This window comes from Megascapheus bottae, chromosome 3 (genome assembly GCF_031878675.1).
Source record: "Megascapheus bottae isolate mThoBot1 chromosome 3, mThoBot2.hap1, whole genome shotgun sequence".
NCBI lineage: Eukaryota > Metazoa > Chordata > Mammalia > Rodentia > Geomyidae > Megascapheus > Megascapheus bottae.
In genome coordinates this window covers 34,723,699-34,738,132 of record NC_143511.1, presented here as the reverse complement: position 1 = coordinate 34,738,132, position 14,434 = coordinate 34,723,699, and the positions used below count along the sequence as shown (strand labels likewise).

The 14,434-nt window shown below is 50.0% G+C and overlaps 1 protein-coding gene across 1 annotated transcript; it reads right to left on the bottom strand.

Annotated features, from left to right (window-relative positions):
* Positions 1–5,722: 5,722 nt before the first annotated feature.
* On the bottom strand, positions 5,723–7,319 carry Psmg3 (proteasome assembly chaperone 3). Its single transcript, XM_090329090.1, has 3 exons — positions 7,193–7,319; positions 6,593–6,817; positions 5,723–6,208 (listed from the first exon to the last, which is right to left on the bottom strand). The coding sequence occupies exons 2-3, from the start codon at positions 6,806–6,808 to the stop codon at positions 6,056–6,058; spliced, it is 369 nt and encodes a 122-aa protein (XP_090185216.1). The 5' UTR covers positions 6,809–6,817; positions 7,193–7,319; the 3' UTR covers positions 5,723–6,055.
* Positions 7,320–14,434: the final 7,115 nt, after the last annotated feature.

Genomic DNA, 14,434 nt, shown 5'->3' with positions numbered 1-14,434 from the left:
GTGTGTGTGTGTGTGTGTGTGTGTGTGTGTGTGTGCGTGCGTGCGTGCGTGTGTGTGTGTGTGTGTGTGTGTGTGTGTGTGTGTACCAGTCCTGGATCTTGAACTCAGGTCTGGGGTACTGTCTCTGAGCTTTTGTGCTTAACAGCACTCTGCTGTTTGAGCCACAATCCACTTCTGGCTATTTGGTGTTTGAGTGGAGATAAGAGTCTCATAGACTAGCCTGCCAGGACTGGCTTTGAATGGAGATCCTCAGATCCTGAATAATAATCAGAATAGCTAGGGTTATAGGTCATTCTTCCCATAGTTGTGCAAATTATGAATGTTCATCCAGGCTGTCCTCTGTCCTGAGGACCCTGGAACCACTGACACCCTCCCTCTGGGCCTCCTTCCACTCGGGCATGGGGTGTCCACCCAGAGCAGCCATAGCCTCAGGCAGCATGGCCTCCAAGAGGCTGAGATCCTGCTCCACACCTGGGAGAGGGAGCAGCCCTCTGATGACAGGACAGATGCTGGTTGGGAGGCGGGGTCCCTGGGCTTTGGGAACCCTGTACACCAACCCATGCCTCAGTTTCCCCAGGCAATTTAAGCCTCTGTGTGTGGCTGTGCAGCGTTTAGGGCAGAGACAGGAATGGGCTCCTTGTCACTTGCTCTCCTTGGATGTCTGCAGGAAATTGGGGTACACGTGCCAGGTTAGCAGGGACCCCCCCATGACTCAGACTCCAGCTGCCTGGTGTCACGCGGCCCAGGGAAGTGTGAATGGTCTGTCCTGGTTTCTGGCCCTTTCTGTTTGTACCCAGTGGCCCCGGACCCAGGGTGGACCATGGTGGTGACAGGGGACCACTTTGCTCTGTAGTTTCCAGTCCTCCCTCCAACTCCGCAGAGAACCTGCCAGGGCCTGCCTCTGCCCACAGCATGCTGCCAGCCTTGGGTGTGGGCCTAGGGACTTTCTACCCAGACATGGTGCCACTAGGCCTGGGCTTGGGCTCTTCAATGGGGACCAGTGGCACCGGAGGAATCCCCGGGGAGAGCTGGGGGGCTAGAGGGGCCGGACCCTCAGATTTTTCAAGTGTTTTGAATCCAGGATCCCTCTCTCCCTACCGGAGTCACAGGACCCAGCCTGGACACAGCTCCCATATCAACCACCACAGGAACCCCCATATTCCAGCTCACCTCCCTGGGGGCTCCGGGCCACTGGCAAGACTTGCTGGGCAGGTAAACAGCTTGGTTTTCCAGATAGGACACGTCCTGCAGCCTTTGAGCCTGAGAAAGGGGCCAAAGAAGGGGCCACTCCGTGTGCCCCAGCTCTTCTCAACACATCTTGGGACAGCCTGGTCCCTCAGACTCTTGCTGCTGAGCACTAGCCTTGCCCAGGCCCAACCAAGAGCTCCTCCCACCCAGCCCCACAAGCCACGCCCCAGCCACACCCTCCACCAAACCCAAGCCCAGAAGCCGGGCCTGCCATTCCTTCCCTGTGTGTGGGGGGGGAGGAGGGGGGGCAGGAGCAGGGGAAATGTGGCACTCTGGCTCCTACCTTAAGGTGGCAGAAGTCAGGATGGATTTGTGCTCTGGGTGAGAGGTTCAGCACCCATTCTTGGACCCCCATCACTCGTGCGCTGGGGGGAGGGGAGGCCCCTCCAGCCTTGCCTCTGTCCACAAGGGTCCTCTTCTTCTTTTGCCCATTTGGTCTGGGGAAGGCTCAGGAAAAGATCATTGCCCAGCTCAGGCCACAGGGCATCGTGTGACTGTGCACAGTGCCTCCAGAGGGCTGAATGCTAGGACCTCCAGGCTGTGGGGTGGTGGCAAGGTGGAGCTCTGGAAGCAGCTGGAGGGGCAGCCCTTGGCAAGAACCCCATGTGTGAGACCTAGTACCTCAGTGGTCTTGGAATGCTGGATGGGGACGAAGGTGGGCAGAGGGCAGGGCAGGGTCTGTGACGTGCCAGACTCCCTCCTTTCCTTCCATTCTGGCTGCCCTGTCTTTCCCAGAGCCTCTCTCCTCCTGTTGCTTCTGTCTGTGCCCCTTCCCAGATACCAGCAGGCTGGGTTGGTACCAGAATTTGCTCAGGGTCTTGCTCACGTACTTGGCTAGTGTTCTATCACTTGAACCCACATTTCCAGCCCAGCATTTTCTTGGTTAATTAGAAGTAAGAGTCTCATAGACATTTCTGCCCAGGCTGGTCTTGAACCTCAATCCTCTTATCTCTTGAGAATAGCTAGAACTAGAGCTATATGCTATTGCTGTCTGACTTCAGGTGTGTGTGTGTGTGTGTGTGTGTGTGTGTGTGTGTGTGTGTGTCCTAGGACTTCAACTGAGGGCCTGGATGCTGTCCCTGAACATTTTTGCTTAAGGCTAGTGTTCTACCCCTTGAATCACAGCTCTCCTTCCAGCTTTTTGCTGGTTAATTGGTGATAAGTCTCACAGCCAGGTGCTAGAGGCTCACATCTATAATCCTTGCTACTCAGGAAATCTGAGGATCATGGTTTAAAGCCAGCCCAGCCAGTTAAGTTTGTGAGACTGATATCCAGTTAACCACCAGAAAACCACAGGTGGCACTGGGGCAGAAAGTGGTAAAGCGCTAACTTTTAGAGAAAGAGCTCAGGGATGGTGCCCAGGCCTAAGTTAAGGCCCCACTTTCATATATTAAAAAAAAACAAAAACCAAAAAACAGCTCATAAGACTTTCCTGCCTGGCTGGAAGGAATAGGAGATACACTGGGTCTCTTGGCACAAGTCAAAACTTTTCTTTTTTCTTTTTCAATTTAATTTAGTTGTAAAGGTGATATACAGAGGGGTTACAGTTAAGTAAGGTAGTGGTGGGCCAGGAGTTTGGTCTAGTGGTAGAGTGCTTGCCTAGCATGCACAAAGACCTGGGTTCGATTCCTTGGTACCACATACATAGAAAAAAAAGTCAGAAGTGGTGCTGTGGCTCAAGAGCTCTAGCCTCAAGAAAGCCCAAGGCACAGTGCTTAGGCCTTGAGTTCAAGGCCCAGGGCTGGCCAAAAAAAAAAAGTGGACTAAAGACTTGAAGAGAGACTTCTCTGAAGAGGAAATAAGAATGGACACAATAAGAAATGCTCCACATCTCTGTTATTTCTCTTCCCTTTTTTTTTTTTTTTTTTTGCCATTATGGCTAATCTCATGTTGTTACTGTATCTGACTTTGTTACCTGGTAATGTTGTATATATGTTTATTTGAAATAGGAAAGGGAAAGGGGAAAACAAGATGATTTGGAGAGGGTGGGGGAGGAAAACAAGGACAAAAACATGAGAAGAGGCATCAATGTAAGAAGTAATGCACCTACTACCTGATGAATGTAATTGTAACCCCTCTATATATTATCCCGACAATTAAAAAAAAAAAAAAAGACTTTCCTGCCCGGACTGGCTTTGAACTTCAATCTCAGATCTCAGCCTCCCAAGTGGCTGGGATTATAGAGGTGAGCCACCAGCATCCGAGCCATCTAATTTTATGGTTACAGGACAGCTTTGGGCAGCTATAAATTAGTGTGACTTAGCACCCTCTGAGCCCGAGTTCAATGGTAGGTCAGTTTTAGGCTGGCAGCCTCAGGGCTATGGGTCCAAGTAGATAACACAGGACCAATCGGCCTATACTCTCATGGGCCACCACTTGCCCTGGGGCATCTCTGGGCTACGCCTCCATTTCCCTGGGCCTTAACTGTCCACACCCACCTACCTGGACTGGGCATCTAGGGAGTGGGCCCAGACCTGCCAGATCTGGTTCTTCAAAGTCCCTCAGATGAAAGGCTGGGCCAGAACCAGGGCCTGGACTGAGCCTGGCACTTGAGGGGGCTGTGACTCTGCTGTCTGTGTCCCTGGCTTGAATGAGAAGGCCATAAGTGAGAGATAGGGAGGAGCCAGGGACAGGAGCAGTGGACAGGCTGCGGACTAAGCCTCAATCCCAGGTCTTCTGTATGGGAGCACTGGGTGACCTTTGTGAGCCCCAGTTTCCCCATCTGAAAACCCAGATGCGGGGAGTGGTGGTGGTGAAGGCCTAACAGGCCACCAGTGTGCTTGGGAGCTGGCTGGATCACAGCAGGTAGAATGAGATTAGAAAACTGATGCTAAACACCTGAACTTGGGCTTGGACTCTAGTCCTGCCCAGACTCAGTTTTTCTATTTAGTAAGCCAGAGGAGACACTGCTTTGCAGACAAAATTCCAATCATCAGATGATGGTGAATAATTAAGAGGACATGGACAGGCCTCACCCTGTCTCTCTGTAAAGGATTCACCCGTGGGTGGCCCCAGCCCCAGGCCATCTTTGCCACCACCTCCTCCGAAAAGGCTATGTACCCTGTTCCTGACCTTCCCTTCCTCCTGGAATGAGTCCTGTGACAGGGCTAAGGCAGGTGGGAGAGCCAGGCTGCTGCTCTGCAGGCTGAGCCCCCACGGGCTGTGAGGATATACATCTGACCCTGGCTTCAGCCACACCTTGCTGACTTTTTTTTTTTTCCGGTCATGAGGCTTGAACTTAGCAGAGCACTGTCCTTGAGCTCTTCAGCCCTACTACTTACGCCACAGTGCCACTTTTGGTTTTCTGGTGGTTAAACGGAGATAAGAGTCCCAGACGCTTATGCCTGGGCTGCCTTTGAACTATGATCCTAAGATCTCAGCCTCCTGAGTAGCTAGGATTACAGGTGTGTGCCACCAGCACCCAGCTTCCCTCTGTGGGTTTTTTTGTTGTTTTTTGCTAGTCCTGGCGCTTGAACTCAGGACTTGGACATTGTCCTTGGACACACTTTGCTCAAGGATAGCACTCTGCCACTTGAGTCACAGCACCACTTCTGACTTTTTCTGTGTATGTGGTATTGAACCCAGGTCTTAGTGCATGCTAGGCGAGCACTCTACCACTAGGCTACGCTCCTGTTTTTGTGTGAGGTGTTTATTGGGATAATGGAGATGAAAGGAGAGAGCTACAGGTGCCCAGCCTTGCTGACATTTATGGCGAGTATTTCTAAAGCATGGGTTTACATTAAGTTCAGTGATGCACACCTGTAATTCCAGCTTCTGGGGCCGCAGAGATCAGGACTGCAGTTTGAGACCAGTCTGGACAAACATCTTAGCATGAGTTCATTTCAGTGAGTGAGAAGGATGCAGTGCATGTCTACCAACTCAGCTATGTGGGAGAAACAAATAGAAGAATCATGGGTGAGCCAGCCAGCCTAAGTATAAACGTGAGACCCTATTTGAAAAGAAACCAAAAAGGGCTGGAGGTGTGGTTCAAGTGGTAGAGCACCAAGGGCAAAGCCCTGAGTTCAAATTCTACTACTCACAAAAATGGCAGACTTAACCTTTCCAGGCCCCTGGAGCACAGGAAAGCCCTCTGCAGCCTGGCCTGCAGTGTGGACTCAAGTCCAGATGTGCCTTAGCAAGGCCCCTGTGGTGCTAGCCACACTGAGCCTCTCCTACTCCCCGATCTGCATACTGCTCCTTTTGTGGATGCCTCCCCCACCAAAGAACATGGCTCAGAGGCCCTGCCTGTGTCCCTGCACAGGAAGTGGCAGTGAGAGGTCCAGCACCAGCTGATCAGAAGCTGGGTTCACAAGCCAGGGGCCAGCAGGCAGAATCCACACTGGGACTTGCCTAGTACAGGCAGGGGTGGGAGTAGAGGGTGGGGGTGCAAAACCTGGGCTGGGACTCCACCTTTCCCTGCTGACTGCTTTTGCAGCCACGCCCCCACGAGAGGCACTTTTCTGGTTTACTAAGGTCTGGGAAGGATTTTAGAAGTATTTATTTTATATTAACAGTAACAACAACACCAAAAAAGACAAACAAAAAAGATCCCAAGTGCTGCTGCACACGAGGCCACGAATCCCAAGTGGACTTCAGCTTTCCACGAAGTACATGCAGCTGTGAGAGCCACTGCTCCCTGTTCAACTCCCCAGGCCCAGTCACCGCTGCCATGGTCTCCACGCAGCCAGGGCCTGCTAGGCAGCACTGCTTCTTCTGGCTCCAAGGGCTAAAGGCAGCCACACAAAGCTGCTGCACCCAGCTGGACACTGGTGGTGTAGAGGGGCTGTTCTGCCCAGCTCCACTTGAGTCACCACACCTGGCACTCCCGGATCACCTCCTTCAAGGCCTTCAGGGCCCCCATGCTCTTGTCTTTCATGGCCATGGCCAGGAGGACTGCTTTGTTCCCCGCTTCCTGAGACACAAATGCTACCAGGTTCTTGGCGAAGACGTGGATGAGGGGCTGAGGGGACAACAGGAGAAGAGATGTTGCTGTGACACTCCATTTTCTCTTTCCAACAGTACTAGGGTTTGAACTCACCGCCTCCTGCTCACCAGACAGCTGGTCTACCCCCTCCTGCCACACCCCCCCACCCTGATGTTCTGCTTGAAGCATTCCAGTTGGTTTTCCACACCATCGTGAAATCACTGGGAGAGTATGGGGTGGAGCCCAACCAGGCACCCCACACTAAAGGCATAAACGCAGTGACCAGCATGTTGTGTTTAAGCCCCTGACTTCTCCGTGGCCCCTGCTCTAGTCTCTGTGGCTCCATTAGCTCTAATCTGAGAGTCGTGACCACAGAAGGGAGGCCTTCTAGCCTCACACGTCCCTTTCCCGCCACTTTACCTCATCAGGCCCGAGGAGGACTTTGGTGGTGAGTAGGGGCTTGCTGATGTCGCTGGCCACGTTGCTGGGCTCCAGGGAGACCAGGGTCCCCATCTTCCCGAACTGAGTCACCACCACCAGGATGTGGCTGCTGAACGCGGTGCAGACCACCTGCGTGGAGACCCCGCACACTACTTCTGTCTTCTGTTTGGACATCACCACGGGCTGGCTTTCCATGGTCCGGCTCTTCAGCGGCTTAGTGTGAAGACGAAGAAGAGTTGAGTTTCATAATGTCAAATATAAGTTAGGGGCGGGGGCTCTAAATCAGAAACACCAGCCGGGCCCATTCAAAAGTAAACTGTTGAGCGCGTGGGGTGGCACACGCCTGTAATCTGTCGGGAGACTGCGGCAAGAGGATCGAGAGTTCGAGGCCAGGCAGCCTGGGCCACGCAACCGCACGCCGCCGACTTGGCGTGAAACCTTCCAGAAGGTGGGACGCCCGGCCCGCCAGCGGCCAGGCGCCTCCTGCCCGCCCGGTCCCGCACCACCGCCCCTCAATTCTGGACTCTCAGTTTGGGGGAGCCACATGCTTCATGGCGGAAACACGAACAGGACACCCACCAAGCCCGCGTCCACCGGACCTGGGACCGGAGGACCCGGGACCGCCAGTCCCGCGCCGACCGCGCTCCGCTGCGCCGGAAGCCGCTTTACGCGCGCCCCGCGGAAGGCCCCGTCCTCCGGCCCTGGAACTTCCGGTTCCGGTCCTGGAACTTCCGGTTCCGGTCCTCTGAGTGCTGGGTCCGTGAGGCTCGGACTACCCGAGCGCCTCGGGTTCCGGGCTGCCGCGGGGGAGTCTGTGTGGAGCAGCCGGAGCTTCCGGCCAGTGCGGGTGGACATTTGTTCTCCCTTCGGAGCGGTCCAGGCAGCGAGCCAGCGCTGAGTGCATGCAATCACAGCCCAGGTCTGCAGAAATGCTAGGATCTCGTTTTGTAGGCTGGTATTTTTAGGTGCCTGGGCCTTATCCCTGACCCAGGGGGAGGCAGGGAGGCCTGCAGCACGAGTCCTGAACCCACCCTTCAAAGCCCAGCTGAGGCCCAAGCTGGAGGAGTGCACCGGGTAGAGCCCAGGGTCCCAGGTAAAGCAATGAGAGACTCCTGAGTGCGTGAGGAAGGCAGTGAAGCCTTGCCTTCCCCAGGCATTGGCACCCCTGCAGCCCATCTCAGAAGCCTCCTTCCCCCACCCCTCCCACTGGTCTGAGTCCTGGAAAGCCAACCTGTCTCCACCATGAAGGCTGGGGAAGCCCCCAGCGCTCACCTCGACCAAGTCAAGCAGAGAAAGTTCTTTTCAAAATGAGTTCTGATTTTTGTTTTTGTGCCAGGGCTGGAATTTGAACTCAGTGCATGAGCACCGCCCCTCAGCTTTTACACTCAAGGCTGGAGCACAGCCCCACATCCACATGGTTGTTAAATGGAGATAGAGTCCCGTGGCCTTTCTTGTCCTGTCTGACTTGAAAGTAGGATCCTCAAACCTCAGTCTCTTGAATAGCTGGGATTACAGAAGTGAGCACCAGCATCCAGCAATTTCTGATTTTCTTGATCATACAAAGCATGATTGCAGTAGAGAAGCCAAGAAGGAATTTGGCTTTGAGAAACTTTGCTGTTGGCACACAACGGGAATCTGGTACAAATGCTCAAGAAGCAAGAAGCTATCAATTTCTTTTTGTCCCTTCTAAATTTAAACCGGCAACCACCCACACACCCCAAGAGTAAATTGCCAGCTTGTTGCTTTGCCTCTTGAAGTCTTCAGAAGGGATTCTGGTTTTTATTCCCCTATTACTGAGTTCTTTGCTTGAAGACAAAGAGATTCAGGAAATCTGACTTCTAGCCACACAGAAACCTCTGAAATAAACTTGTTGACCTTTGCAGAAGGGATGTTGGAGAACAAGGCAGACAAAATTTTGACACTGCTAAACAAATACATAAGAGCCTGTTGTCTGGTTGTTTAGGGGGTGTAGATCTATGATAAAAAGCAAGAGTGAAGAAGGGAGACCAAAGGTTGTCCTAGATTGAGATGGTACTTGCCCAGAAAGTAGATTTCTTATTTGTTTGTTCATTTATTTATTTAGTGCTGGTGCTGGGTGGTTCCCTGAGTTGTTTTTGCTCTGAGCCTAGTGCTCTGCTGCTTGAGATCCAGTTCGACTTTTGGCTTTTTGCTCATTAATTGGAGCTCAGAGCCTCATGGATTTGTCTGCCATCCTCAGATCCCAGCCGCCTGAATAACTACGATTAGAGGCAGCTCCTGGTTTTCCTCATCTTTAAATGAATAAAATCCTCTGGCTCTACACCAGATGAATGACATTAACCCCTGGGGGAATTAGAGGGCGCTTATCCAAGGTGCTGTTGGCTGGCTAGACTCTTTCAGGTCAGCAGACACTTCTCTAGGAGGTGATCATTAGGCCCTCAAAGGCCTGGACTTGAGTAATATTAGCAAACAAACCCTTCTGTCTTTTTTTTTTTGGGGGGGGGTGAGGGTGGTCTTGTACTGTGGGCCTGAGCGCTGTCCCTGAGCTCTTCTACTCAAGGCTAGTGTTATATTACTTTGAGCCACAGCAACACTTCTGGTTTTCTGGGGGTTAAATGAAGAGTCTCAAAGATTTTCATGCTTGGGATGGCTTTGAACCACCATCCTCAGATCTCAGCTTCCTGAGTAGCTATGGTTACAGGTGTGACCCATCAGCACCTGGCTTCCCTCTGTGTTTTTATGTGAGGTGTTTGTTAAGAAAATGGAGGAGAAAGGAAGGAAATAGGCTGGTCTCAACAGGCTAGGGCTGTTTATTGCCAGCAGGGGACACAGATTCCAGTAACCTTGGAGGCTGTGGGAGGGCCGTGGGGGTGGGGAGGTTAGAGTCAAGATTCTTTTTTTTTTTTTTGCCAGTCCTGGGCTTGAGCTCAGGGCCTGAGCGCTGTCCTTGGACTTTCTCAAGGCTAGCACTCTACCACTTGAGCCTCAGCACCATTTCCAGCTTTTGTCTATGTATGTGGTACCAAGGAATCGAACCCGGGTCTTCGTGCATGCTAGGCAAGCACTTTAACCACTAGGCCAAACTCCCGGCCCCAGAGTCAAGATTCTTATAGGGTTTGAGCAAAGAGATGGGTTATGTGAGTTTAATATTGGGAGGAGGGGTGACTGCCGGTGTGGGCAGAGATTAGGGTAAGTATTCCCTTATCCAAGGTCTCCAGCTTGCTTTTTTGTTTTTGTTTTTGTTGTTCAAACAGCTCTACCTCTATCTTGCCTAGACAGCTGACCTTCACAGGATACAGTTTTTAGCCTTCCAACCTTTAACCCTTTCTTGGCTTCACAGCTTGGCCTCTATCAGAGCCTTATAGGCTAAGCCCACTATGGAACCCTTACAGCCAGACTCAGGTGGGATTGCTCTCAGGCAAAGTCTCCACTTACCTTTGGATGTTTGCCTGATAACTGCATGCACCTGGGAAAACAGAGTGGGGGGGCCAATCCTTTGCATTCCATCTGTGGATACTTAGGAAGAATGGGCTTGGAGGGAAGAGTCAGAGACAGGTGCTCTCATTTGCATAAATGGTAATTATTCTCATTTCTCTCAGTCCTCCTCTCTTCCTCCTTTCCCTGACTTTCTCTGTTTTGTGCGGGGAAAATTGAGGTAAAGCCAGTGGCTCATGTCTATAATCTTAGCTACTCAGGAGCCGAGATCTGAGGATCACTGTTCAAAGCCAGCCTGGGGAACAGAAGTCCGTGAGACTCTTATTTCCAATTAATCACTAGAAAACCAGAAGTGGCGCTGTGATTCAAGTTGATAAAGTGCTAGTCTCAAACTGAAGAGCTCAGAGACAGAGCCCAGGCCCAGAGTTCTAGCTCCATGACTGACGCCCCCCCCAATAAATGAGATAAACTCTCTATATACCCCAACTTGGCCTTTTATTTTTATTTTTTTGCCAGTCCTGGGGCTTGAACGCAGAGCCTGAACACTGTCCTTGGGCTTTTCCTCACGGCTAGAGCTCTACCACTAGAGCCACAGCACCACTTCCGGCTTTTTCTATGTATGTAGTACCAAGGAATTGAACCCAGGTCTTCATGCATGCTAGGCAAGCACTTTTCCCTTTAGGCCAAACTCCTGGCCCCTGGCCTTGGCCTCTTGATCCTCCTGCTTGCCTCTGTCTGCTGAGAGCTGAGATTATAGGCATGCACAACCATACCTAGCTTTCCCCAGTGTTTTACCAGGAGTCAACTAGCAGAAGAAGACAACATATCTGTTAGTCAGGCCTTAGAGAGATTCAAGTCGTTTATTATGTTTAGGTGATGGGTCAGGTGCCAGTGGCTCACACCTGTAATCCTAGCTTCTCAAGAAGCCAGATGAGGCAAGAAAGTCTGTGAGACTCTTTCATTTACTTATTTATTTATTTTTATTTTTTTGCCAGTCCTGGGCTTGAGCTCAGGGCCTGAACACTGTCCTTGGACTTTCTCAAGGCTAGAGCTCTACCACTTGAGCCTCAGCACCACTTCCAGCTTTTTTCTATGTATGTGGTACCGAGGAATCGAACCCAGGTCTTCATGCATGCTAGGTAAGCACTTTAACCACTAGGCCAAACTCCCGGCCCCTCATTTATTTATTTATTTGGTGGGTTATGGGGTTTGAACTCAGGGCCTGGGCACTGTCCTTGAGCTATTTTTGCTTTTTACTAGAGCTCTACCACTCTGAGCCACGGCTCTCCTTCCAGTTTTTGAGTGGTTAACTGGAGCTAAGAATCTTATGGGGGCTGGGCACCAGTGGCTCACGCCTGTAATCCTAGATACTTAGGAGGCTGAGATCTGAGGATTATGGTTCAGAGCCAGCCCAGGCACTAAAGTCCATGAGACTCATCTTCAATTAATCATCAGAAAACTGGAATTGGTGCCTTGGCTCAATGGGTAGGGTAGTAGCCTTGAGCTGAAGAGCTCAGGGACAGCACCCAGGCCCAGAGTTCAAGCCCCACAACTGACTAAATAAAAGAGGTAAGAATGGCAAAGAAACACATGATGAAGTGCTCATCATCCCTGGCCTTAAAAGAGATGCCATCTTACCCCAGGTAGATTGGCCAACATTTTGAATTATTTTTTTTTTGTGGGTCATGGGACTTGAACTCTGGACCTGGGTGCTGTCCCTGAGCTCTTCAGCTTAAGGCTACCATCCTACCCCTGAGCCATGGCCCCACTTCCAGTTTTCTAGTGATTAATTGGAGATAAGAGTCTCCCATTCTTTAGTGCCCAGGCTGGCTTTGAACCTTAATCCTCAGACCTCAGCCTCCTGAATAGCTAGGATTACAGGGGTGAGCCTCTGCGCCTGGCAACATTTTGAATTCTAATAACAACAAATGCTGGTGGGGATGTGGGGAAAAAAGGAAAACCCTACCGCACTGCTGGTGGGAATAGAAACCAGTGCAACTACTCTGGAAAACAGTCTGGAGGTTCCTCGAAAAACTAAACAGAGGCCTTCCCTATGACCCAGCCATACCACTCCTGGGCATCTACCCTGAGCATCATGAACCAGGACACCTATACATGTACTTTTTTGCTGCACTATTCACACTAGACAAGATATAGAAACAACCCAGATGAATGGAGACAAAAATGTGGTACATATATACTATGGGATTTTACACAACCATTAGAAAGAATAAAATAATGTAATTTGTCGGGAAATGGATGAAACTAGAACAGATCATGTTAAATGAGGTGAACCATGTTCAGAGAGACAAATGGAAGTTGGATCTAAAATTCACTGGGTTATGGTAAATTATGCAGAATTCTAGACACTCACGCACAATGAGACCAAAGAGTATAGTCTTAGGAAAGAATCTCAGAGGTGTAATACCCATGTGCCTCTTCATATGTACATAAAATTATACATACGGAAACACACTCAAAGAGCTGGAAACAAAGGACTCAATTTGTTTTTTTCTTGTTCTGATGACTCCGTATTCTTTACCGTATATATGGTGAATTCACTTGTCCACCTGAGGAAAGGTGGGGGAAGGGCATAGACTCAGAGGAAAACGGGTGAAAAGGGACAGCAGTGGAGCCCACTGGCTGCCCTGGACATTGATGAAAGTCAACTATGCAACTCTGGGTAGAGATGGGAGGAGGGAATGGGAGAGAATGAGGATCAGATGACACTGTAAGAAAGGAAATATCACCTGATGTATGTAAAGGTAACCCACCGTATATCACCTCTAACACAACAATAAAGTAAATGCGAAAAAAGCGGGGATGGCTGAAGGCATGGCTTACCTGCCAGCAAGCATAAAACACTACATTTAGTCATTGTAACCCCTCTATACATTATCCCAACAATAAAATACAATAAAAAGAAGAAAAAACCCTAAATTTAAGCTGCAGTGTGATAATATATGTATAAATATATAACACATATATGTACATAAAATACATACATGATATATATTATATTTGTATATATATTATATATAATATATATAGCATGCATATGTGTATATATAGTTGCCAGTCCTGGGGCTTGAACTCAGGGCTTGGGCATTGTCCCTGAGCTCTTTTGCTCAAGACTAGCACTGTCACTTAAGCCACAGTTTATTTCCAATTCTTGAGTGGTTAATTGGAAATAAGAGTCTAACAGAGACTCTTCTGTCCAGACTGGATTCGAACCGTGATCCTCAGATCTCAGCCTCCTGAGTAGCTAGGATTACAGGTGTGAGCCACCAGTGCCCATCCCTCCCCCAAAATTAAAAATGACATGAGGCCTAGTTTAGGAGTGCACATACAATACATTGAATGGCATTTTCTCCCAGTTGCCAGGCTCTCCCCCCTCCTACTCCCCCTCCCCACAGGTGACTTCTCCCTCTAGGCTCACAGAAGCAGGAAACCAAGAGCTGGTGACGTAGCCAATACCCAGGTGCCCTGGTCCCCAGTAGCCTGTGGATCTCAGGGCAGCCTCCATATCCTGACCACAGACATGGTGGGGGCCAAGCAGCAGGCCCACATCCTGTGATGGGTGAAGGGATCTGTGGGTCCTCAACCCCCCACAAATTAATGCAGCTCCCGTCTCTGTCCTCTTCACCCCCAGCCTGGGCAGTGTCTGGGCCCTGTCGCCCTCCCCAGGGCGGGTGAGGGGGAAGTTACTCTTAGGACCACAAAGACCCCTGAAGGAAGCAGTGTCCCAGAAAGACGTATAAAACATTCTAATTAGGGCTCACTGTATGACAGAGATTACCTTTAGTGGTGGGGGAGGGGAACAGAAGAAATAGTCCTCCCCTATACTGAGGGAGGAGGCAGAATATAGAAACATATTTGCCACAGAGGGCTTGGGGGGGGAATAAAGCACATCTATTATATTACAAGCATAAAACCTAGGATCGTCTAGATGAAATTCCAATTGGTCCCTGGGGAAATGAATAAATACCTTTAAACCCCAAATCCAATTTATAAGAAGGGTGCAGGGAGACAACCATCCAGAAAGGGAATAAATCATCTAATAAATTCAAACATTAACTTTTCTTTTTGGAAGTACTGGGGTTTGAACTCAGGGCTTCTCACTCTCCAGACAGGTGCTTTAATTGCTTGAGCCAACTCCTCCTACTCCATTTTTCTTTCTTTTTTCTTTTTTTCTTCTGGTAGGGTTCCATAATTTTTCTAGTGGCTAGCCTCAAATCTCAATCCTTCTACCTATAGCTACTCCTAAATTTTATAGCCATGTACTACCATGCCTAGATTATTGATTGAGATGAAGGTCTCAATTTATTTTTTTCTTTTGTTCATTTACTTATTTTTATCCAGGATCTCAAATTGAGATTCTCCTGGTCTTAGTCTCCCAAGTAGCCA

Excerpts from the sequence above, each read along its gene's own strand:
- Psmg3 (XM_090329090.1), bottom strand. The coding sequence starts at position 6,808 with ATGGAAAGCCAGCCCGTGGTGATGTCCAAACAGAAGACAGAAGTAGTG. Across the intron at positions 6,209-6,592 it reads TCCTCCTCGGGCCTGATGAG|CCCCTCATCCACGTCTTCGC; the intron begins GTAAAGTGGCGG and ends TTGTCCCCTCAG.